The sequence below is a fragment of the Photinus pyralis genome, unplaced genomic scaffold (assembly GCF_008802855.1).
Source record: "Photinus pyralis isolate 1611_PpyrPB1 unplaced genomic scaffold, Ppyr1.3 Ppyr1.4_LG9, whole genome shotgun sequence".
NCBI lineage: Eukaryota > Metazoa > Arthropoda > Insecta > Coleoptera > Lampyridae > Photinus > Photinus pyralis.
Window position 1 is genome coordinate 20,522,673 of NW_022170878.1, and position 25,812 is coordinate 20,548,484.

General features: G+C 40.8%; 3 protein-coding genes across 3 annotated transcripts; all 3 read right to left on the minus strand.

The window, feature by feature from the left end:
- Positions 1-4,880: 4,880 nt before the first annotated feature.
- LOC116180060 (facilitated trehalose transporter Tret1-like) lies at positions 4,881-6,317 on the minus strand. Its single transcript, XM_031499889.1, has 2 exons — positions 6,269-6,317; positions 4,881-6,221 (listed from the first exon to the last, which is right to left on the minus strand). The coding sequence occupies exons 1-2, from the start codon at positions 6,315-6,317 to the stop codon at positions 4,903-4,905; spliced, it is 1,368 nt and encodes a 455-aa protein (XP_031355749.1). The 3' UTR covers positions 4,881-4,902.
- Positions 6,318-9,326: 3,009 nt separating this feature from the next.
- LOC116180061 (facilitated trehalose transporter Tret1-like) lies at positions 9,327-10,739 on the minus strand. The gene is made up of 2 exons (XM_031499890.1): positions 10,689-10,739; positions 9,327-10,645 (listed from the first exon to the last, which is right to left on the minus strand). Exons 1-2 carry the CDS (start codon positions 10,735-10,737, stop codon positions 9,327-9,329), a joined length of 1,368 nt encoding a protein of 455 aa, XP_031355750.1. The 5' UTR covers positions 10,738-10,739.
- Positions 10,740-20,013: 9,274 nt separating this feature from the next.
- On the minus strand, positions 20,014-23,913 carry LOC116180493 (protein artichoke-like). The gene has a single exon (XM_031500495.1). The coding sequence runs from the start codon at positions 23,863-23,865 to the stop codon at positions 20,359-20,361; it is 3,507 nt and encodes a 1,168-aa protein (XP_031356355.1). The 5' UTR covers positions 23,866-23,913; the 3' UTR covers positions 20,014-20,358.
- Positions 23,914-25,812: the final 1,899 nt, after the last annotated feature.

The following is a 25,812-nucleotide window of genomic DNA, read 5'->3' on the forward strand; positions in this document are numbered from 1 at the left end:
TATTAAATTTCATGCAATTCAGTTCATAACTAACGGAGATCTAAAAGCGATCAGACATTTCTAAACAAAATTATCGTTCACACAGACAGATAGAGGGACAGACAGACAAAGGAACAGACGGACAGACAAACAGACAGACGACAGGCAGCAATACAAAATTATAAACGATCTCTAGGATCGTTCATAAACGGCAAAAGTGTAAAATTATGGAACATGTAAAAAACGGTTTTTTTGGTTTTTTTACAATAACTTTTTTAGCAATAAACGCAAAAAAAATTCCTTCCTTGGTGCAAGCCTCGACACCATAACGAACCAAATAGCGAAAAAGTAGAACAATAGCTCTTAATATAAAGAAACAGTAGCGTCTCAATGAATGAGCGGACGGACGGACGGACGGGCGGATGGACGAACGGACGGACAAAGTGGCCACAGTAGCGCACTTTTTTTTTGTGGAAATGCGCTAAAAAAGTGGTGGAAGAGACAGTGTGCAGAAGAAAGAAACAGATATAGAATATGTAATGATAAAGAAAGAAAGAAAGAAAGAAAGAAGAGGAGAAGTGGAAGAGAAAAAAGTACCAAAGAAAATTTAAAAAAAAAGATGGGACAACACAAGGAATACGAAGAACAAATCAGAGAAATAAAGATAGAGAGAGGCCCTTGAAAGATTATAAACAGAGAGAAAAAAGAAAATAGAACAGGTGGGAGAAAATTACAAACATAGGTATTACCTGAAGAATAGAAGGAAATGGCGATGTCGTCAATCTGAAAAAACGACTACTACTACTACACATATTGGATGGAAAGGAATTGGAGAAAAAGGACGGAAAAGCGTTTTTGACGAATCTAAAGCCAGCGTGTAACGGCTGGATGCGACCTAAAGTATAGCAGGGTTTTTTGGTTACGTAGGAGTCCTGCCGTGGCACGATTATTGATTTATTATCTTCTGAATTTTCGGAGTTGCACGATTCGAGACTAGGGAACGCAATCCCGCAGCAAAACTTCCATACATTAAGAAATAAGCAATTTTATGCGGTTAAGCGAATATTCTCGAACAAAGCACATCGTATTTCCCGGAGAGATAGCGTCACATCCAGTTAGTCCTGTTGAATTGGCAACTCTTGTTATAGAAGAGTGCAATAAAAGGTTTCACTAATACGTCGTTTTTTTTAAGTAAAGGTATAAGCGGAGATATGTAGAAGCGTGTTTTACGTTTACAAAGAAATTTCCCAGTTAAAGGGAGTTGTTCCACCATCAAAGTGCCAATTTTACATCTGTAATTACAACGAATCCAGTGCGTCGTCTAAATAGAAATTCAAATGCAACCATAGAAGTGAAGTTCTCAGAAGTATTGTCAATTTGATATTTTAAGATCATTAAGACCTCTTTAATTAATTGTGTGAATAGATTACTTGTTGTTTTGTCCCATAAACTTTGATTCATCTGGAAAAGATCTATTGTTGTTTAATCGAGCCCAAATTACGTCCCAGATATGAGTTTTTATGTTTAACTTTTTCTATTCATAGGATTAGGGGAAAAATACAAAAAATGATGAAAGATTCATCCACAAGTACAGCAACACAGTGTGCAGTTAAAGAGCTCAGGAGGAAACAGTAGGTACGAAGAACGGCCAAAATAATTGTGGGAAGGAAGGAAAAATATTAAGATAATAGCGAGGCGCAGATGCAAAAATGAGAGAGGCTGAAAGGGAAGTGTAGAAAAGAAGAGAGAAAGTGTAGAATCTGTGGACAGGAAGAGGAGGACATACAGCATACGCTATGGGAATGCAAAGAAGGGCAAACGGCGAAGGGAAGCAGCTGAAAGAGGGGAGAAAAGTAGAGATTGAAGTGTAAGAAATAGGTGATTTAATTTCAGCTGTCTCGTTCTATAAGGAATTTATATAGGATGTTACACATAGGTAATGGTGTAAGAAAATAAAATTATTTCATATAAAGCAACGGTCGCTAAAGGTTTCAAGATTTGGCTTTCTCTCTTTAATTGTTATGAGTAACCAATAGAACTAATGGCATTACCTAAGACTTTCGGAACATAAGAGTCTTCATTAAAGCCTCAGATTTTAAAAACTCTTAAAATTAAGACCTCTTGAGAGCATTTAGAAAGATCTGGAGGCTCTTAAAGACTGTTAGAAATTGTGTGCGATTTTTGAGTTGTTAAGGTTGTTGTAGTCTGTAGAGCATTAAGAACCCTTAGCAGACTTTAAAAAATGTGCTATTGTTTGTGTTTTGTCCGTCCGTTCGTCCGTCTGTCCGTCCGCCCGGACCCACTTCTGCGGTTTTGAACTACTTTTAGGGGAATGGTCCAAAAACATGTTTGGCACATAAAGAGAAAATAGAACTTCAAGTAAACAGTTTCTACAATCCTCTATGTAAGAACACTGGAAACCGTTAAGAACTATTTAAGCTAATTCCCCTAAAGCTATATAATTCTCAGAAAACTTTTAGATTCTGAAAAAATTTACAGAAACCATTTCGAGGGGACTCTCTGTGAAAAACACTAGAGGGCATTAGATCTCTTAGGGACTATCTCCCACTCTAACACACAAAATTTTATATAACATCAATATCTCTCCTTTCTCTCCACATAATCCCTCTCTCCTCGTTTTCCCATCTAAACCTTGCTATTAGTTTGATAGCTTTCCTTCCCTCCCTTAGGTATTTCGGCACCCCTACATTATCAGCCCCTTGTACTATCTGCTTCCTCGTGGGTTTTCGATTATCTCCCTCTATTTGTATACCTTTCTCCTTTGTTTCAAGTTTTTCCATCCTTTCCCCTATTTCTCTCCTCTTTTTAACCTCTGTCCACCCAAACCCGTTTCTTTTACAATATTTTTTCTTTGTTCCCACCAAATCCCTTTTGTGTTCATTCTCGTCTATAAACCTTCTTTCGTCAATGAACTCCCTCTTTGACTTCTTTCCTCGAACCTTGCCGCCCTACATTCCAACTCTGTCCTTATCCTCTCCATTTTTACTTCCTCCTATAATATGTAATGTGGTGCCATTTCGTTTAGTCCCAAATTGGTATTTGTAGTACCCTCTGCGTATTCCTTCTAGTTCATCCCATTCCTTCCAGCTCCATACCTCCGTTTCATCAATCACCACTCCTCTCATCATTGCATCAAAATATGCCGAACTGATTTTTAAATATTCTCGCTCCCTTTCCCCACGTCGGTGTCAGCGCCAGTTCTCCTTTTTTTTAATTCCCTTATTCAGTATCCTGAAGGTGTAAATTCTCTTACTTCCTCTATTCTTTCTTTCCTCCACTTCTAATCTACCTCAGCATATTCGATTTTTTAATTCCATTCCTTTTCCCAGCAGCTCTCCAAATTTCCTATCATTTCCTTCGTTTGCTTTTCATCTGTTGCCATCTTCTTTCCACTGCGATCCCTCCACTTTGAACCTGTGTTAATATTTTACCACATCCCTTATGTAGAAATTAAATAAGGTTAGGCCTTGTCCCAGATCTTTATATATCCAAAACACTTCAGACTCCTTCCCTTCTATCCTTACTCTCCTTCTTGTCTCTCCATATAACTCCTTCAGTTCTTCAGTTTCTTTAATTGGTGCTCAATGTTTTTCTCTTTTTCTCTGTATATCATCTTCCAAAAGTCCTTCTTTGTTTTTATTTCCCTGATACATTTGTACTCCTTTTCGTTATATTTCCCTTACATTTTCTTTTGTAACTTTTCTGTTCTCTTAACTCCGTCTGCTCTAGCTTTCCATTTCTTTCTTTCTCGCTTACAAACCACAACTCCTTTCATCTCCTCTTTCCCCTTCCTTTAACTGTATCCAGTTTATTGCCCCTTTAATACTTTGTTTCATGGTTTTTCACTCCCCTGTACTTTCTCCTATTCCTTCTTTCTGTTCCTATAGTATCATTTTATAAGTATCCTTTGTCCATAATTGTATCTCCCTTCGTATTTGGATGTTTCCAATTTTTTATCCTTTTTATAATCCTTTTTAGATTTATTTCCATTGGCTAGTGATCCGATTCCATCCTTGTTCCTACTTTGTATTCTTCTATTTCTTCCAATATTTCTTCTTTTACTATAGTATGTAATTAATTACCGACCTCCCTCTTCGTTCCGTGCATATGTAATGGCCCGTGCCTGACTCCTCTTGTGTTTCTCATTTTGCTCTATTCCCTGTTCTGACATTTAAATCTCTCTACAATACTAGCCTCTACCCCCTTTCATCTAGCATATTTGCTATTTTATTTTTTAGCTCCCACATTCCGTCCCTGTTGTATATAGTTATCACTTCTCCTCCTCTTTCACTCCCCTTTCGTTTCCTTCCCTATTTTTTATCCCTTTTATACCACTGCGTTAGTCCCTCTTCAAAACTGCATTTTTATGGTAAAACACATCGTGTGCCACGAACTGGACCACGTTTTCGAACAGATCTGCTTAATCGTCCCGTAGACTAAATGTTTTTGAAAGCCCGAGACCTACACCTTGAATCCTTTGGGTTCCAGAGCTATAGATACAACTGCAGGAATCTTTCACCAGAGATATCCAAAATCCGGAACACTAGTAAATCTCCGGGATTGCAAGATTCCAACGCCCAGGTTGGAGGAACTCGGAGACAAGGCGATTTTAGAGTTCAAGTTGATGGACAAATGTAAAGTACAAAGTAAAGCGACAAAGCGGAATTAACCCCCTACATTTCGAAGTAAACATTTCCTGTGTGCTCATTTTGTTAACCGAAAGTGGGATAGTACTGGAGGGGTTTCTCTACCGTGGCCATCAAATTCCTTTGCTGTTGAGACAGTATACTGGTTTGGAACCGGCTTTACCCCTCTCTTTGGTTTGTGATTATCAAAGCTTAGAAGGTAGCAATTAATTGTCATTTATTAAAACTCTCTTATTGGGTAATATCACATGCTCATTTAGACCTTTGCTTTTGACTTTGATTCCATTTGAATTTCTTCTAGGGTTTTGTCCTTGGTCTCAGACACAAAGTAAATAGTAAACGGTACACCACAAATGCAACAAACGGCAAACGTTAGGAAAGGAACGTGCATGCCAAACTCGTCCTTGGTGTACTGGAAGAACTTTGACGCGAGACTTGATATTAGACAATAATACATGTCGAATAAAGACATTGCTAGGACCTTGACTCCAATTGGGAACAACTCGCCTAGCAACAGCAGCGGAATGCAGTGTAGCCCTGCGCTGTATCCTACTATAAACAGTAAGAGACCTGCGAGTGGTATCCAGGAGTAGTCTTTTAAGTCGATGCCAGATAGATTCTGTAGCGTGAAGTACGCCCCAACCAATGACAGTGAGATACTCACGATGGTTACCGAAATAAGCAACAGAGGCTTTCGGCCAACTTTGTCGATGATCACCATTGCTACTAAAGCAACAAATATTTGCAGGCTATAGTAAATGGCGGTAGATGTGGTGGGCGACACAAAATCCTTGGCGTCCTCCAGAATGGCGGGCAAATAAAACACAAAGGCGATATACCCACTGAATTGTTCCACGCCTCTTAGCACCAGCAGAACCAGAATGCCTCTCCTGCTCTTCTCGTTGGTCAAGAAGTTAGTTAAGGTGCCTTTGGAGTTGTCACACTCGACCACTGTCTCCAAAATGGATCCTAGATGTTCCTCCACGTTCTCAGCACCAGTGAACTTTCGCAAGCTCTCCCTGGCACGTTCCAGTTCGCCTCGCACCACGTAATAGTGGGGAGCTTCCGGAAGAAACAAAAACGTCGCGAATATAACTACAGGAACGCAAAGGCAGTACAACGCGACGCTCTTCATAGGCAAGTGCGGCCCGACGACGCCCATCAGAAGAACACCCACCAGCTGCATGAAGGTTAGAGCCGACATGAACAGTCCACGCACTTCGGCGTCGGCGATCTCGGCAAAGTACAGCGGTACCGCGCAGAAGACAACCCCATCGGGCAGTCCGGCGATAAATCGCGCAAGACACAGCTCCCAGATGCTCGTCGCGAACGCCACCATCAACCACGACACGACGAAAGGCAGACTCGTGAAAATGATCAGCTTTCTACGTCCCACCCGATCCAGCAGCAAACCCGACAATCCCGATCCGCAGAAAGCGCCGATCAGGAACGATATCGCGATCCAGGAGCCCTCGCCGTCCGACACAGGAATCGTTGCCCCGTCCCTGACCAACTGAGGCACGTAAGGCGCTGACCATCCCAAGTGGAAACCGCACGAGAGCGCCGTGAGCGTACCTAAAAGCGCGTGTGAGTGAGCGTACCCCTAGAATGGAGAGCCTTACCTGAGCATAGTGCGACGTACTGCAGCGCCTTGCCTCTGATCGCGACCATTTCGGGACGAAAAGTGAGCTATCTTGGTAATGTTTGAGGCGAAAAGATAAGATACGTGGATTACGCTTTTACGACAGCCTAATTTAGTGTGACAATTGCGATGAATTTACATAGGTGAGATGGTGATAAGTTGTATACGGTGCAACAAATCTTTAACCTATCAGAATCACTTACGTCCTTGGGACCTTTGGTTTATTTGAACAAAGTGTTCATTCCAACGCCTTTAATGGATAGAAAAAGATCTTTGTAGTGGAACTTAAGCCACTTTTCAATTTGTACCATGTAGCCATCTCTGGAGAAAATGGAAGATTCTAGACACAGGCGCTTGAAAACACACCAGTTTTGAGAAATTCCCAAGATATTTAGGGATCTTTGATTTGGTTTTTGATCGGATAGTCTACACTGTCCGTCGAAAGTGGAGTGTCGAGCTGCATCAAAAACTCATAAGCTCTTCAAGCCTCAAAAAAGGTTCTACAAGGCTCGGAAAGTCAGTGAGGCTTTTAAAAGTTCTTAATGAGACACATAATGCTTTTAATAAGTATTAAAGCATTCATAAAACCTTTTAAAGGCTACATATCCTTAAAGCATATTATGGTTCTTTAAAGGCTCTTGACCACCTCCACATGTCCTTAAACATTTAAAAATCAAATTTTAAAATCTTTTAAAAGAGATGGGATCCTTAAACAACAAGTGCCTAAAGTTGAGGATATTAAAGGGAGTCTTCAGGTTTTTAAAGAGCCTTTAAGGACCTAGAAAGCTTTTACGCTCAGCGTCGAAAGAGTACATAGAATCTAATAAAGGTCTCAAACTTCTGAGAAACTCTGAGAGACTTTTGGAAGCTTTCTGCGGCTTAAAGAATTTTGGCCCATGAGGGCTCTTGAGGGTTTTTAAAGGCTGAAGACAACTTTCAGAAAACTGATACCCTTGAAGCCTTCCAAAGGCTGTTAAAAACAGCGCGTGAGACTCTTAAAGGCTCCCAAAGACCCTTAGATGCTCCTTCAGTTCGTAAATGGTCTAAGGGCTATTTAATACTTTGGGGACACTCTCAGCGCTCAGATTGGCTTTTAAAAGAATCTAAAACACTTTAGGGGGTACTGTAGGATTGTGGGAGACGCTTTGAAATGGAAACATGTAAGGGATCTTAAAGACTCTAAAAGCTTTTGTAAGACTGTAGTGGACTTTTGGAAGCTTGAGGAATCTTGTCTTTCGAAGACTCCCAACAGATCTTCCTTACGATCGACAGTACCTAACAAGACCCTTAAAGAAGCTCATAGAGCTTTTAAAATTCGTTGAAGACCCTTAAAGAGGCTAAAGCTCCCAGTTTCGAAATTTAACGAGGAACTTGAAGAGAGAAAGGGCTCTAAAAGCTTCGAAGGCCATTTGCGATCTTTAAAGGCTCCTAAAGAATTGTTGAAACCCATAAAAGCTTTTAAACGTTTTAAAGAAAATCTCTTAAAGGCTAAGGCTAAACTCAAGGCCGTTAAGGACTTTCAAAGACTTTTAATGAATCGAATCAATTTAAAGGGTATTGAAACCTCGAAGGCCCATGGAGCCTCATTGGGACTCTTGCAGATCTTTGGAGGTCAACAAAACTCTTTTTAAGGACTCCTAAAGCTTTTCGAGGACTTTGAAGACAAAAGACTTTAAAGACTCATAAATGCACTCTTAAGGATCTCAAATATTGATAATACCTAAAACGGGATCTTTAAAGACTCTCTGAGATCCCAAAATGCACTCAGAGTAGGCAGTTTCGGAGGAAATAGAATAGAAGTTATCGAATACTTTGGGAGACCTTTGGGATTCTTAGATGCTTTTGGAATCATTTTGTAATCCTTAACGACTCTTAAACGATTTTAGAGGACCATACACGATTGCAAAGGCTTTTAAGGACTCAGGAAAGACCAAAGACAATAAAGTCTACACAGCCCTTGGAGCCTTCTTGAGACTCTTTAAGATACTTGGTGGCCATTGGAGGATTTAAATACTCTTAAAGGATTTAAATACTCTTAAAGGCTTTTAAAGCGCCTATAAGACCCATCCCCATGAGACTATTGAAAACCTTTAGAGATTTATCGTAATGTTTATTGGTTTTTAAGGGCCCAAAAAGATTTTTCCAGTCTCTTAATGACCCTCAAAGACTCCAAATGCACTTAGCTAAGTCCCTTAAGGGTGTTTTTTTAAGATCTCAAAGGACGCATTTAAAGAGAAGATAGCATCAAAAGTGGTGTAAGAAGTTCCGGAAGACAATGAGACCTTTGAGACTTTCGGATGAAATTCTTAAGCACTCTGAAAACCCTTAAAACCATTTAATAACTTATACAGCCTCTTAAAGGCTAGGCTTTATCAAAGATTCTTAAAGAGCTAGCTTCTATAAAACCTTGAGACCTCTTTGAAGGTAATTAAAATTTTTAAAGGTTTTAAAGGACTCTAAAGGTTTTTAGCAGACCGTAGTGGAGTTTTGGGGGCCTTTGAAAGTTAGAAGAAGCTGCTGGAGGCGCTTAAAGATTCTTACATGCATTTAGAGTCGCTTAAAGGTCTCGAAGATTAATAATATATAAAGACGTGTAAAATCCCCTTGAACTGTTTGCGGCTCTTTTAAATGTCTTAAACAATCACTAAAAGTGTCATAAAGGTATCTTCAAAGCAGACTCCTAAATCACTATTAAGACATGTAAGGGCCCTTAAATGTCTCTAAAAGCATTCGAGAACGATGGTTCGTGTCACACGAGAGAGTAGAAGTACAAGGACTGTAACAGCTTCCGAAAAATGCGCCAAAATATTATACACATGGGGTGTAAAAGAGTTACCCCCAGCTTCCAAAAAATGTATGTAGTTTTAACTGTATAATATCACCATATGATTTTTTACAAATTACGACACCTCAATAGCAAACCATTCACATAGAGGGTGTCCTAAAAGTGACTGTTAGTAGCGTTGTAGAAAAGTGTGTCATATTAATTAAAAATACTTTATTAGGTAAATAAGTGTAAATAGTATATTTGTTACATGTCATGCTTTTATCTTTAGTTTCCCCTCAATTTGAATTTCTTCAAGCGTTTTGTTTTTGGTTTCGGGTAGAAAATGCACGATAAACGGTAAACCACAAGCGCAACAACAGGCAAATGTTAAAAAGGGAACGTACATCCCAAACTCGTCCTTGGTGTACTGGAAAAATTTCGACGCAATGCTCGAAACTATGCTATAGTACATATCGAATAGAGTGATTGCTAGCACTTTTACTCCAATTGGAAATATCTCCCCCACGAGCAGCACGGGTATAGAATGCAGCCCGGAACTGTAACCGCTAATGAACAGGAAAAGTCCCAAGAGCGGTATCCAGGAGTAATCCTTTAGGTTAACGTAGCCATAACCTTGAACCAAAAAATACACCCCCACCACTGACAGTGAAAGGGTTACGCTAGCAACTGAGAAAACTAGAATTGGTTTTCGACCAACCCTATCAATGGTTACCATCGAAATTAGGGCAAACGTCATTTGCAAGGTGTAATAAATAGAGGTGGATATGACTGGAGAAACAAAATCACTGGCTTCCGTAAGAATGGCTGGCAGGTAAAACACGAAGGCGACGTAACCACTGAATTGTTGCACTGTACGTATCAGCAACAGAATGACAATGCCACGTCGACTGTTTCCGTTGCTAATAAAATTTAGCAATTTACCTTTGGAACCGTCGCAGTCGTCCATGGTTTCCAAAATGTGACCAATCTCCGGCTCCACATCAACCTTAGCGGTTAGTTTTCTCAGACTTCGCCTGGCATTCTCCAGGTCGCCTCGTACCACGTAATAGTGAGGAGTTTCGGGCAACCACAGAAATGTAAGGAACACAATCAGCGGGACTGAGACGCAGAATAAAGCGACACTCTTCATTGGCAAGAACGACCCCACTACTGCCATAAAAAGAACGCCCGTCAGGTGCATCACTATCAAACCCGACACGAAGAGACCCCTAACTTTAGCATCGGCCACTTCGCTGAAGTACAGGGGTACCGCACAAAAAACCATACCGTCGGACAGTCCCGCCACAAACCGAGCCGCGCACAGCTCCCACCAGCTTCCCGCAAACGCCACCATCAACCAAGACGCGACAAATGGAAAATTGGTGAATATGACGAGTCTTCTCCGACCGGCCCAGTCCAGAAGCGCAACGCACAAACCGGACCCGCAGAAGGCGCCAATCAGGAACGATATCGCAATCCAGGAACCTTCGCTGTCAGTTACCGGAAACGCGGAGTCCTCCTCGACCAACTGTTGCAGATAAGGACCCGGCCATCCGAGGTGGAAACCGCAAGAGAGAGCACTTAGAGAACCTACAACAACGCATTAGTAGATACCAAAGAGGGTGGATCTCACCTGCTGAAAGTGCGATGTACTGCAGAGTCCTCCCTTCGATTGCGACCATTTTCGCATGCCAACTGATTCGGATTGCAGGTAGTATTCCGGTAATGCTCACCTTTTGCCAATATTTACAAGACAAATGTTTGCACTTGGCAGATTAGATACATAGCTTCAATTTATGGCCCCCATCGTTTGCGTCAAAATCCCTACCTGGCAACAAAGGTTTCCGCCAGATTCCCATAGACTGATTTGAAGTTCTTTAATGAGCAAAGAGTTAAATTGGATATAAAATCTTTGGACAGGTCAATACCACAAACCACTAAATTAGAGATCCTAATAAATCATAATCTCAAGAGACTAGCGCCTAATCCGTTAAGATTCCGAAAAGGTTACCAAGCCAATGTTCTAAACCCATTGAGATATTTCTAACTCAATGTCTAAACCTTACGATCACCAAATCTCATGATCCCTTTTCTTCCAGATAAAGAAAAACCAAGTAGCTCATGAGACTCTAGGATTCCGAAATTCTAAGATCCCAAAAACCAAAATCGCAAGATACTAAAATCCTGACATCCCCAAATACAGAATTTCTGAAATCAATGAGCGCCCATGATCCCAAAATCTCAAAATTGCAATACCTCAAGGTTCCAGTTCCTAAAATTCTGATACGAAAGTGCCTAAATATGTTAGGGGTCTAGGATCCTAAATGGCTAATTACCAACGTTCTTGAGATACTAAGATTTCAAGGCAAGCCGTAGAGTTCTAAATCCTTAAGCTTCTAAGGTTCAAAGATCCAGACAGTCTGAGGTCCTGAAATCCCGGTATTTAGACACCCCGAAATCCTAAGATGATGCTAAAAAGGCGAACCTTAAGATTTTATTGATATAAAATAGTAACATCATAAGATCCCACAATCTTAAGATCGAGGATCCAAAAGCGCAAGGGCTCAAGATTACTTTACTTCAAGTTTCAAGGGTCAATAAATAACAATACAGGTCGCTGTATCTTTGGACACCAAATTCTCCATTTTCTAGGTTCCTGGTGCCCTAGTTACCTGAATCTGAGCATTCGAAAATCCAAATATCGTATACTTAACTGTACTGTTTCTAAGATTCTATAACCTCATAGTCTTAAAATCGATGTCCCAAGATCCCAACGATAAAACCTTAAAGCTAGGAGCCCTACATTTCAAACGTCGTAAAAAAAAGCGGACTTCAAGACTTCAAGACTTCAAGACCTCAAGACCTTCACGACTTCAAAGCTCCAATTGTCTTCAAGAGCTTCTAAGGGCTTCATAGGATCTTACAACAGATTTTATGCGCGTTCTTCCCTCTCTTGACTGTCCAGCTTTTAAAGCGTATATGGTAGTTACGAATCCCTTTGAGTCTCCTAAATATTTAAAACCTTTAAAGATCGAGCCATTAAAGGTGTTTATTAATAGTTGAGGATCTTTAAGATTCTCTAAGCGTTTCCAAAGATGCCCAAAGGTCTTTCAGAACGTTTATTTAGATTACCCTTTCACACCATGAGGGAGATTTTAGGGGCTCTTAAGGGACTAAAAGAGATTGTAAGAACATTTAAGTTCTCTTACGTGTAGACTGAAGTGGTCGTGAAGAGTTTTAACATCTTCCATAGCATTACTCTGGACGACTGTCTAAAAGCACTTAAGGGTCATTGAGCCTGAGCCTTTAAAGACATTTCATGAGGCTTTAAATGTTTTATCTTTAAGATCTAAAGGTCTCTGAATGCATCTAGTGACCTCCAAGAGTTTTATCGGGCCTTCAGGGCACTTGGTATGTATGCTCGTGAAGAAGGTTTGAAGGACCTTAAGAGCTTCAGAGCCTTTTAGACCTCTCGTAAGTGCTTAGAGATCTTTGAAAACAGTAACCGTATTAAACAGACGCCAACACTCACCATGAGCTTCCAACGGTTTCCTCATGGTTTTAGAAACCTTAAAATTTTCTGTTGCAAGCGGAACTTTTAAGAGTCTTGAGGACCCCTAAGGGGCTTTAAATGCTTCAAGAGTTTTTAAACCAGTTCAGAACCTATAAGGGTCGATTTTTTAGGTATACACCATGCCTAGCTAGCTCAAATAAATCAAAATTAAAACAGGATTTTTTTTAATTTATCCAGGCACAAAGGCTACAAAGAAAGGTCCCTATATTGACCCCAATTAATAATTTGTGAGACTCGTTGACCTCCTGCATTTTCCGAAAACAAAAACATAGTTCCTGGAAGAAAGACAAGCTTACAAAGCTTATTTAAACAAGTTGCTCCGCACGCAGGCGGTCGATAATTTGAAATAAAAATTTGGTCGGGAATGGTTTGAGATATTCAAGACCACTTATCAAAAACACACAAAAGCCCTTGCTGACAGCATCAGAACTTTATAAATCTTGGTGACAAACGACATTAACTTGATAAATAATAATATTACGAATTGCCGGTTGCTTTTCAGAGGGTACAAACTTTTAACTTTGATAATAAAAGAACCTTGCTTCCTTTACTTCAACTTGACTAACCCCTAGCAACACAGTTCCGTATAAAAAGCGTTTATTGTAGACTAAAACCTTACGTATATAATACGCATAAATGTCCGGCGGATGTTTCTGTATTCTTGTAGGAATATTATTGCGTTTATTATTTCCCATTGATATACGACTTATATGCGTACATGCGTATATTAAAATAGTGTTATATACGTTTATAAAACGAATGCTAAAAAACGGCTATTTATATACGTATTATCAACGTACAAAGTGAACTCTATCGTTTATATATGCATAACATAAATGAATAAAAATCGTATTTTAAACGTAGGTATAAAATCGGTCTACACAAAAACTTATACCATACTACCAATACCGAATTTATCTTTTCAAAGCGATTTAAAACCGTTTTTAAACGTAAAGTGTGTTTGCTGGGACCATTTACGAATACGGGCAACACTTTGTAACTTCAGTTAACTTTCTTCTGGACAGAAATATTATGCAAATGACGAACTGCATTTTCAATAACTCAAATAGGGCCGAACGCTTAAAGAAACTTTACAACCGTCGCGAACCAGCTAGCTTGCAGCCTCCTGCTCGCAGTATTTAGCGAAACACCCTTTCCAAAGTAAAAGAAATCTTCTTCTTCCGGTTTTTACCTTTGGTTTTTATTAGTTTCTAAGAGCTCAGTTGTTAGCAACGGCTTTTAACCAAAAGTAAAAGGAAAAAAATATTTTTAGACTGAATACAACTGAATCTTTAGGATCGTCATTTTGCGGAAAATGGTTTCGATTCATAGGTGTCCGTGATTTTGTTATTGCACGGTATCGGACCTTGAATCGTGAAGGATCACGAAAGGATCCTCTATATGTTTGTTAGGGGTTGAAGCAACCGCGGTTGTCGCACGAACGCTAACCAATTGCAATTTTCTAGACTTCTCCCTTGCGGCAGATTCATCAGACTCTTCTAGCCTATTAAAAGGTAAATATTTTACTATGCACGAAACGAACGGCGTGCGAACGCAACAAATTTAATTCCCCTCAGAGGTGCGAAATTCGAGAGAACGGAAAAAGACGCATTACGGTCACGTTCCATTTCAAGAACAAGAAGAATGATAGTGAAAACACGTGGTCGCTCGACGAAAATGTCGGATATATGTAAACTTTGGGACACGTTTCCCTTCCAGGATGTAATAATTCGCATGTAAATGCGACTCCGTTGTATCCTTGGTATGATTTTTAACACGGCTCGCAGATATTACGCCTCCCTCGGAGGAAAGGCGCTGAATTACGTCACGATGTGTGTGTATATCAATTTGTACAAATCTCGCTACAGTATAAAGAGCAATGAAATTGCGTGTAAGCGTTTATTTAGCTTTTCGCTTGCAATGCAATTTTAAAGCGAGGCAATCCTTTTTTCGGTTGGCGTAAGGGGAAAGGGAAATTTCAGCATGCCACTATTAATTCTTTAATTGGGAGTTATGGTGGGCCCTGGTGCTAAATCGTGTTATAGGTTTCGGATAAATAAACTAGCATCTTAATCGCCTTTTAGAAGGTAACCTCACATGCAATTGCCGCCATGTAGTTGCGTGGCAAAGTTTACACGTCGCTGTTGGTGAAGACTACTTATAATTGTTATTCTGGTCTTTGCCAATGGAGATGTGTAGGATATGTCATAATCCAATATGGCTGACTACTTAAACTCCCTCAATAAATAACTGTGTGTGCACTTAGTATGGTTCAAATCAACTCGATCACTCGAATTGTACAACTTCGGGAATTCGTGGAAATTTAGGTTAAACGACACAGTTTTGTTTCGATTCCACAAACTCCCAAAATAGAGAGTTGTCCAAAGTTGAACCGCACGGAGGGTAGATTTAGACGCCGCATAAATAAGGTAAATTGTGATTAACATTTGCCTAGAGTGAAGTTATGTGCCGCCTCTGACGTTGAATTGGATTTAAGGCGTCTCCCATTTCTAGCAGACTTTATTTTCGTTTTTCGTAGTCTGTCCCGTCTTCTGATTGATAGTACTGGTGTGGTGTTCTCGTTTCCTTGGTAGGCTACTAGGGCCGATGCGTGGTATTGGTTTTCCTGGTGTCTCGACCTATCTCGTTTGCAAAATGGCTTGCAGGCCCGTCTCTCCGTGGCATGAGTTTACCGCTTATACCGGTCCCCGTGTTGGTAAATGGGTGCCTTTGTTTATTTATTTATTTATTTATTTATTTATTTATTTATTTATTTATTTATTTATTTATTTATTTATTTATTTATTTATTTATTTATTTATTTATTTTTATTTATTTATTTTATTTATTTTTATTTATTTATTTATTTATTTTACTTACTTACATACTTACTTATTAATTATTATTATTATTATTACCGTAGAATGGGGTGACTTTGATCATTTTTTCTCTATTTTCTCGCATATCTTTTGAATGAGTGATTTTAAAAATGTGGAACAATTTCTAATAGATGCAGCATTATGGTCTTAATCGAAATTGGTAGTACTGCTTTTTGTACAGTTGATAATTGGTAAAAAATAAAATAAAAAGTACCATATCAAACTCACCCACCGTTGTGGGGTGACTTTGATACGTCGCTTTAGAATGGGTTAGCAGACGTATTAAAGCTATAGAAGTATCAATGTCACCCCAAATTCAAATCGATCAAGCCAATTTTTAGATTTTTAAATTTGAATTTTTGGGGTGACTTTGATACCTGCCATACGCACGACAATTAAGATACGATACACAAATATGGAAGTAGGTAGCACTTTATTGGCGTGAAAAACTTTTCAGGAGCAACAATACAGAAAATAGGTATACAATAGAAACAAAATAAATCTTATTGTTCTCTGACAGAAACCCTAAAATGAAATGTACACTTGGTTATTCCATCCTTATCCTTTTCAGTGGATGGATTTTCCAGAATTGCTAGTACGTCACCAAAAGGAGCTGTAAAAACTTCGGATTCTACAATTTTAAAATGTTTATGATTTTCATCCAGCAATTTAAGTCCAACGATTTCAAATTCATCAAAAGGTAATTTTTCTTGGATCCTTCCAGCATATACGTAATTTGTACATTTTCGCTTTCCTGACAAAATTTTCACAAGTACAAAAGCACCAACATTCAATTCAGTAAGCGATGGTGTATTCATCTCATATTCAAAATTCTCTGTAGAGTCTTCATTTTCAAATTCACTTTCGCTTTCAGTGCTAACGTTGTCTGGCACTTCACTATCGGAGGAATTTCTGTCTGAGTCTGCTGTTACATGCCTGCTGACACTTTTCCCGGGTTGAACATTCATTTTTTTCTTACTTCGCCGTTTAGTAACTTCTATATCGGACTTCTTATTCTTCAAATAGTCTGTAAGACTATCGTTAATGAGAGGTTCTACATCATCAGCATTATGGGTAACTGGTGTAATTTTATTCAAAACTTTATTCGGTTGGAAAGGAACCATACCACAAGCCTCGAATCCATTTTTTAATACTCTCTTGATTACACTTTCTTCACTGTCTCCACACTTGTGTTCAGTTTTAGCAACTGTAATGTCCATTATTTCCAAACATCTTTTTAATAATGACGGAAACTGATCTTTAGGCACACCAGTGACCTTTGGATGTCGCATTTTAAATTCGGTCAAAACCTTTCTCCAAGAGACTTTCATGGGTTTGAAAAACGACACGTCCAAAGGCTGGCATATATGTGTTGCATTACTGGGAAGGCATGCAAATTCAATATTATTCAATTCACACAGTTGTAAAACCTTGTCTGAAAAGTGGGACGCCAAGTTGTCTCCAATCATAACCTTTTTACCCTTCAGTCGTCTTGTATGAGGCAAGTTACCTCCATCCACCCATTCTTTGTTCGGTTATATCTAGCCCCTCTTGAGCAACACCCTTGGTTACAACAAGGAGCGCCCTGTGGGCCTCCTAAGGTCCAAGCATCCCACATATTTTCGCTGCGATAAATTACATAAGGAGGGAGTAACGTTCCATCAGCAGCACCGCACATCATTATTGATGTGGCGGATTTACTGTGATTCGCGATTTGCTCCGGATACTTGGTCCCTCTTCTGTATAACAATCTCCTTTTCCCAGGATCATCACTAACGTTCGTCTCGTCATAATTAAAAACATTTGAAGGGGGGCAATCTGCGAGAGTTATTTTTAGATGATCACAATACGATTCTATTGTTTCTTTTGTAACCCCTGCTCGAGCTCTAGAAATATTAGAAGCAAGACGTTCAGAGATCTGTTGGTCATGCCTTTCTAAAAAAAGTTTCACCCAGTCATTTCCAGGACTTATTCCGTTTTTAAATTTTAAAATAGTTCTTCCAGTTCTTTCCAAATAACTCTTAGTGAAAAGTTGTACATCCAGCGTTGATAAAGGGAATCCCCAATCTGCACATTTGACAATACAGGACACGATTGCTTTTTCCTCCAGTGCCGACAACGCAGTTTGACCACCTGGCTTATTTCCATGCATTGTATTTATTGTGCAAAGTACCGTACGATATTTTAAATTTCTTTGAAGCGGCTTTAATTGACAAGTTGCCGTTTACTATTTCCTGCAATGCTTGTTCGAGAATTTCTTCAGAGAAATTTTTGTAGCTTCTTGATCCTACCTTTCGTGTATACGTACGCGGCATTTTCCCTTCCCAAGTAGGCAAATAGAGGTAAAAGCCTGAAATCAATTAACTGATTGAGGCTTCCCAAGAAACAAACAGTATAAGACAGTCAAAGTCACCACGAAAATGGTATCAAAGTGACCCCGGTGGAGAAAACAGCTGCTTGAAATGAGGTAATTGCAAAACAAACTCAGGTTAAGAACTTTGAGAAACCCGCAGATAGAGATAGATTAAGCTAATATAGACAGAATTACCTGCAATGCTATCGTAAACCCTGTGGATCTAATTTAAGTAGCACAATATGAAAACGGCCAAATAAAACACAAACTTCGCAACGGTTTTACCGCGAATGAACATGTGACAATTCGTGCAAATGCCATGCGCAACAGTTAATAAACTACTTTACTAAGAATGAGTATCTACAACCAGCATAACAGATTCCTTATTTGGGCTGCATACGCTCCAGAAACAAATATTTAATAAGTTATCAAAGACACCTCGTAGAATCAAAGTCACCCCGTTCTACTTACTTACCTACTTACTTACTTACTTACTTACTTACTCAGTCATTCATTCATTCATTCGTTCGTTCGTTCGTTCGTTCGTTCGTTCGTTCGTTCGTTCGTTCGTTCGTCCGTCGTCCGTCCGTCCGTCCGTCCGTCCGTCCGTCCGTTCGTTCGTTCGCTCGCTCGCTCGTTCGTTCGTTCGTTCGTTCGTTCGTTCGTTCGTTCGTTCGTTCGTTCGTTCATTCATTTATTTATTTATTTATTTACTTATTTATTTATTTATTTATTCATTGTCCCTCTTGTTTTGGACCTGAACAGGCTTTTGCCCAATTAAAGAGTGGCCCACACATTGCTTTTTTAGATGTGCTCCTGCAGAAGGTCTTAAGTTGTTCTATACTACTCCAGTATTTACCTTGAGAATTAGGAAAACTGCCGGAAAACCTAATTCGGAGTAGCCGGCATAATGTTCGAAACTAATCCAAAGAAATTCCCATCTCTACCACAAATAAAAAATTCTTACCTTAGCCCAGGTTCGAACACCCGACTTTCGGCCCAACTCTCTACCACTGAGCTACACAGTTGATCCGTTGACAGTGTTATGGCACTTCCTTCTACGTAACCACGAAATTTATCCACAGCCCGTATTACTGAAAGGGCCTCGCGTTCGGTGGTGGAGTAGTTGCGGTGGTGAGGGGAGTTTTTGGTTTTTCGAAGGTTTTTGTCAACCAAAACCATGATGAGTCCTTCTTTAATACGCAAATGAGCGGCCTGGCGACACTTGCGCGAATTGCGTGTGATGCCCTAGGTGTTTGATTTGTTGGCAGGCGAAGTGGCACTTCGATCTGCGCAGATTTAGTTTGAACTGGCACATTTGCTCAAACGTCTTGAGTAAGTCCCTTAAAAGACCCTCGATTAGTTTCGAAATCTCGGGATAATATGATGATATCATCTAGCTATGCTACGACGCCGATCTTGACCTGCTGGCTTTATAGTCGATAGATGAAGCGTTGAAATGTAGCGGGAGCGTTCCTTATTCCGAATGGCATTATTTTGAAGCGATAGGGACCGAAAGGAGAGTTTCGGTACGGCAATGTGCCAATAACCGGCCTGGGGTCGATGGTGGTCCTCAAAGGTGCATTGGCCGTGTGTAGTGGGTCGTCTATTCTCGGTAGCGGGTCGCCGGCAATGGTGGCGGCATTCAGTCGTCTGTTATCTAGATAGAGGTGACGTGCCACGTGGCGACGGCCTCGGGATTTAGGTCAAGCTAAGTCGCGTGCCACGTGGACGGCGACCTAGGAAAGTACATCGCGGTAAATCTCGGAGAACAAGCTGTAGTTGACATATTTCATTTTTTTGGGTGTTAAATTTACATTTAAAAGGTCAATAACCTCACATTACAATTTCAATGTCATCCAAGGTCAATGTCCCCATGTTTGTGTTGTCGAATTACAGTTTCAAGGACATCCAAAGTCAATGACTGCTTTTATGTGGTGTCGATATACATTTTCGAGGTCATCCAAGGACAAAGAGCCCATTTTTGCGGTATCAAATTAAATCAAGGTCATAGAAGGGCAATGACCTCATCTTTTGTGGTGGCTAATTGCATTCTTCAGGTCATTCAAGGTCAATGAAGCAATTTTTTGCGGTGTTAAATTACATTTTTAAGAGTATAAAAAGTCAATGCGCCCATTTTTTGCGGTGTCAAATTATATTTTCAAGGCCATGATTTGTCATTTCCTTTGTTCATTGCTATAATAAAATTCTCAGTTAACGAGAAACAACTTACTGACTTATTGCATTAATTAATGATCTACACATATAAATTTCATACTCTCATAGATAATGGGCGGTTAGTAGTGGTAGTGATAGTGGTTAGTATGTTAATAAAGGGAATCCACTACTTACAAAAAAATTACTTCCGGTTAAAAACGTAATATTTTAAAATATGTTCGCAAGTTTACGATAACCTAACACTGTAATAAGTTTCGATCTTCATCCTACTTTTCTGGTAGGTCCAGGTCCTCAACCCCTTAACCCGCGATGATACCACTCACCTTCTGTTTCGGCACTTTTTGTAGACACCAACAAGTTGCACAATACATATAACGACACAGACAATAATGAGGATGATCTGGAAGGGACTCACCGACTCGCGCTTTCCCGCCGCGCTCTGTAGCGTCTGGACCAAATCGCTCAGCTTGGCCTGAATGACGGCCGCGCGCTCGTCGAGGCCTTTCTTCAAACCCGACCTAATCGTCTTGAAGTGTTCGCCTATCTTCTCCAGCTTCTCGCGCGCTTTCCTCGCCATACCCTTGTAGCTCGTCGCGTTGAGCACCTTCGGTTTTTGGTTCGGCTCGCAAATCACGCCGTCGTAGCTTCCCAATGAGAGCTTCTCCGCGGCGGTCACGTACTCGAGCCCGTGCGTCCTGAACACGGTCAAAATGTGGGAGAAATCATCGCAGGGTATCGAGTTATCGTTCAGGTCGATCGTCTGCAGCTTGGGGAGGGTGTCGACGAGCTGGAGGGCGTCAAACTCTCGTAAGTTGTTCGTGGCGATGCAAAACGTTTTGAGCTTCTGTAGAGGGGAGAGGATCGCGATGTCAAAGTCTTCCAGGCTGTTGTAGGACATGTTGAGGAAGTCCAACGGCCTGATGTCGTCGAAGGTTCCGTTTTCGACCTCGCTGATGTTGTTGTTGCCAAGATCGAGTAGTCGAAGGGGAATTGCCGGGAAGTTGCCAACGGCCAGTTCGGTGAGGTAGTTACTGCCAAGTTTGAGGCGGTGGAGCTCTTTTAGGGGAGTGAACAGGTCGGGAGGTAAAAATGTGATATTGTTGTTGTCCAAGTCGAGAGTGTGCAGTTTGCTCAGTCCAATAAACGCGTCCTTTAAGATGAAGATATGATTGTCGGGTAAGCGAAGCCGTTTCAGTGAGGTGAGGGTGGAAAACGCACCGTGTGCTATTGAGACTAGTTGGTTGTTCCTAATCGACAGTTCTTCGATGTGTTCCATGCCGAGGAAGTGATCGGCGTAAATCTCCGCGAGTTCGTTGTCGTCTAGGTTCAATGCCAACTCCAGAGCGCCTGTCAGATCTCTGTCAGAGTGTGCGCGAATGTTTTTAAAGGCGCCCGCCTCCATTTGCTTTATTCCCATTTTGCGAAATGAGTAGTGGCCATTATGAAACGAAGTCTCACGATCGGTGTTTTGTCGAAAATTTGTGTTTACGATGAACTTAACACGATCCATGTTAGCAAAGGCTCTCTCCTCGATCATGCCAATCGTGCTGTTGTTTAAAAAAATTGCAGACAACTCGTCCAAGCCGCGAAATGCGTTCGCCTTGATGCTTCCAATGGTCATATTGTCGAATACGAGAATCTCCACCAGGAATAGTCCTGCGAACACGTTTTCTTCCACCGTCGATAGGTTCCCATTGGACAAACGTAGTACTGGGCCGCATAGAGAAAGTCCATCAAATGTGTTTGGTTCGATCGATGTCAATCCATCTGGTAAGTTTAATAGGACTAGCTTGCTCAACTCGGAGAAGCTCTGTGCCTTTAGCTGCTTGAGTGGATTTCCATTTAAGCTGAGTTGCATCAGACTCTCAAGCCCCCTAAATGCGCCAGGTTCAATCGTCTCGATACCTAGATTAGTCAAGTCCAGCTGTAACAGCGAGCTCAATCCCTCAAACGTCCCATTTTGGAGAGTGCTCACGTGATTGTTGCCCATATCAATTGACCGTAACATGCTCAACCCTCCAAAGGCGTTCGACTCGATCGCTTGTAGTCCAAAGTCGCTCAAATTAAGCGCGAAAATGCTCGCACCCTGAAACCCACCCGCGGGTAGACTACGAAGTTCGTTTCCGCTCAAATCGAGGCTGTCCAAGCTCAACCCATTAAACGTACGCCTTTCAAGTACGCTAATTCGATTCCCTCTCAAGCTTAGGGTTTTCAACTTTGTAAGTCCGAAAAATGCGTTCGATTCCAGCGTCACTATCGAAAGGCCCGACAGGTTTAAGTCCGTTACATTGCGCAGACCGTCGAATACGTGCCCCTTCAAAGTGGTAATGTTATTTCCGCCCAGTTCAAGTCGATTGACCCCGTGCAATTCAAAAAACGAATCCGCCAAGATCTCCTTGATTCGATTGTTGCTCAAATCCAACACCTGCAAGCTTGGCATACCGACCAAGCAATCCTTATCGATCACCGCGAGATGGTTGTTGGTCAAGTTGAGCACTTCCAGCTGAGGCAGCCCGTGGAACGCCCCCACCTCCATTAGTTTCACTCCAACGTTGGGTAGCATTAGTTCGCGCAGCCGCGTGAGTCCGCTAAAAGCGTCGGTCGGGATAGTGTGAAAAACGTTGCCCTCTATGCGTAGGTTTTCTAAATTCGCCAACCCCGCGAAAATGCCCGTTACCAGTTGAAACCGGTTACCTTCGAGATCGAGTGTCACCAGATTGGGTAGATCCTCAAAGGCCCCCGGGTCAATCTTGTATATCTCCGATTCGAACAGTTGAAGCTCCGTTAAGTGATGGAGGCCGGCAAACGCGCTAGGTTCGATTTCCGTGAGTGACGACGACCCTAAGTCCAACCTCGTCACGGATTCCAAACCTCTGAAGCTGCCACTCCGCAAAGAGGACAGCGCATTATCCGCCAGTGAAATTTCTGACACCATCGTCAAGTTCTGAAACACGCCAGGCTCAAGATTCTGGATCGGGTTGTGGGTTAAAATAAGATACTTTAACTGAGTGAGTCCTTCGAACAAATCCACCCGCAGGCTGACCAAGTTGTTGTTGCGCAAGTATAGCGTCTTCAAGGACGACAGGCTGGTGAACGCCCCAGCTTCGATTACGGACACGTTGTTGTCGCCCATCCCGAGAAGCCTAAGACGCGTCAAATTCGCCAACGCATCCTTGGAAATTACAGATATACGATTCTCGCCCAAATGCAGATTGACCAAGCCCCGACAGTTTTGTAGACAGTCGCCCAACGCCGCGATTTGATTACCGCTCAGCTTTAAAGTTTCCAGCGCTGCCATTTTGCACACGATTGAGTCGATCGAGGACAGCTTGTTGTAGGACAAATCCAGCGTCTTCATTTTGGAAACATCCGCAATGTCCGAAGTTTCGATCCTTTCCAACTGGTTGTATTGCAGGAAGAGTTCCTCTAGATCACCTAGAGACTTGAGAAACCCCGCCGAAGCTAAACGGTTATGATCCACACGGATCCGCTTGAGATTCGCAAATGGGGCTAACACCGTTGGGTTTACGAAACTCAGTCCGAGCGACGACAGACGAATTTCGTCACAGTTATATTTGGCGTCGATACTTAGTCTTTCCAAGGTCGGTAGTTTCGAGTGGATTATTTCGAAAATGTAGCACTCGCTGGAGCCGTTCACGGCCTTTGGCTGCGGTTTGTCCCACAACTCGGCCAACTGCCCATCCAGAGTCGTCTCATTTACGTCCACGCACCTAATTTTGCTGCAGTACGTTTTGGACCACAAACAGGCCGATTCGCTCTGGGACACCAGCAGCAATACGAAGCAGATTTCCAAAACCGCTTTCATTTTCGCAACCGTGAGTAACTCAATAAACAAATTACTTTACACACACTGAGTGATGCTGCGAGATTAAATTCTCCCGAAACTTATCACCTCGACCTTTCACCGCTTTATCAATTTTTTTTGATAATTCAAGTAAACACTGTCGCTGCATTGTGCAAATAAGTTGTGGCCGCTAAAGCACGGTTTATACGTTTAATTTAAGTTCTTCTAATGGAAGACTCTTTGAGTCTTAAACCCTACACTTCTAAACGCTTCTAGAGGGCTCTTCAAGACTAATTGAAGCCCATGCTGGAAGCTGATTGACGCTTAAAGGCTAAATGTTTACCAATGGTTTGTACCTATACTCAAAGGTTCTTAAAATGTGTCTTGAGGCCCTTAAAAGATCTTCGGAACATATACGGATTATCCATTAGCGCATTTAAAAACCATTCAAAGCCTTTAAAAACCCTAGGGACCCTTCAAAAAGTGCTTCAGATTTTCAGATGCCCTAAAGGAGAAAAGAAGGCCTTTGGAAATAGACCTTTGGTAAAGTTTATGTCTATGGAATAAATACTATTATTATTAAAGGCTTTTAAAAAAACCTTAAAGACTCTTAAGGTTTTGTAAAGACTTTTTAGAGTCCCTTAAAGACTAAAACACGCTTTTAAACTTTATCAAAACTTCTAAATATATTGTGGTGTAAAATATCCTGGCAGTTTTAAAATTTGAATCATTCCCTCTTTTATACATTTCATTAAAGAAGAGGATCGCATGGTACGCCACTGGAAATGTTTTCGCGGGAAGTGAAGCAATTCAAATTAAACAAGGACGAAGGTGCGCGATCGGGTGCACATCATGCCTTGTTACTTGCGCTAGAAGGGGAACGTAGTGAGGCAGCAGAACGTAGCCAGCTTTTGGTGGTATGTGTTTGATTCGCAAGTATAGGTATCCTTTATTTTCCTTTGTAATTGGGTGAATGGTTTGTATTACTTACTTGTCGATTTGTTAGGCTGTTTACTTTTATAAATTTGAATTTGAAAGGCCTATAAAATATTGCGCAAGGTTGATAAAAAAGTAATGTAACCGTTGGAGGCTGTATTTAGAGCTAGGGCTAGGTAGATTTGTTTATTTTATAGAAATGGCGCAGAGGTAATGCTTTCTCATGTATCTAGAAGTATCATCTGCATACGAAAATGATTGATACAAATAAAAAATATTGATTAAAAAAAATAAAATAATTAATTAAACCATATTAATATTAATATCAGCTGGATTTCAATTTCTTTGTCCAAAATAGAGCCCTTTTTGTTATTTTTTAATTTCTTCAAACCATCAGTCGACAAATTTTGTTTTTGGCTATTCCAACACTATTTGTTGTATAGTTTCAGGTATATTATGTGTGACTTTTATTTGAGATTAATATACCAAGTATTTAGGGAGATTTTGTGTACTACGTATCAAGAGTGCTACATAACCTTTCACATGTATTTTATATTTCAACCATTCGCAGAAAGGTGGCTTTGGAATTCAATTACGATATTTGTTATCGGCCGGTACGATGAGTCGAAGCTTTTTGTTAGCTTTATGTGGGGGCGTAGTACATTTGTTTGATTTGTTTGCAGTGGTACTTTTCCACCATCTCATTGCGCCCAAATGAAAATGTAAGTATTTATCAGGACTCCTGAATTTTTATGTTATATGACAACTGTTATGGAATGGATCTCGAAACCCCTAACTGTATATCATAATGAGACAGGTTATGTCTTAGCCAAAGGCGGACAACTGAACTCAAACCACGAACATACTTCAATTGTTGTTATGGTGAGACAGGTCATGTCCTAATGCAGGAGCCTGAGCTCTTAATCATAAACAAAAATACCCCTTCATCCCTTACGTAACAGTCTTAGTATACTGTCTCATGTCCGTGAAATGTTGGCGCAATATTTTAAATACCGGTGACGATTATGAGGG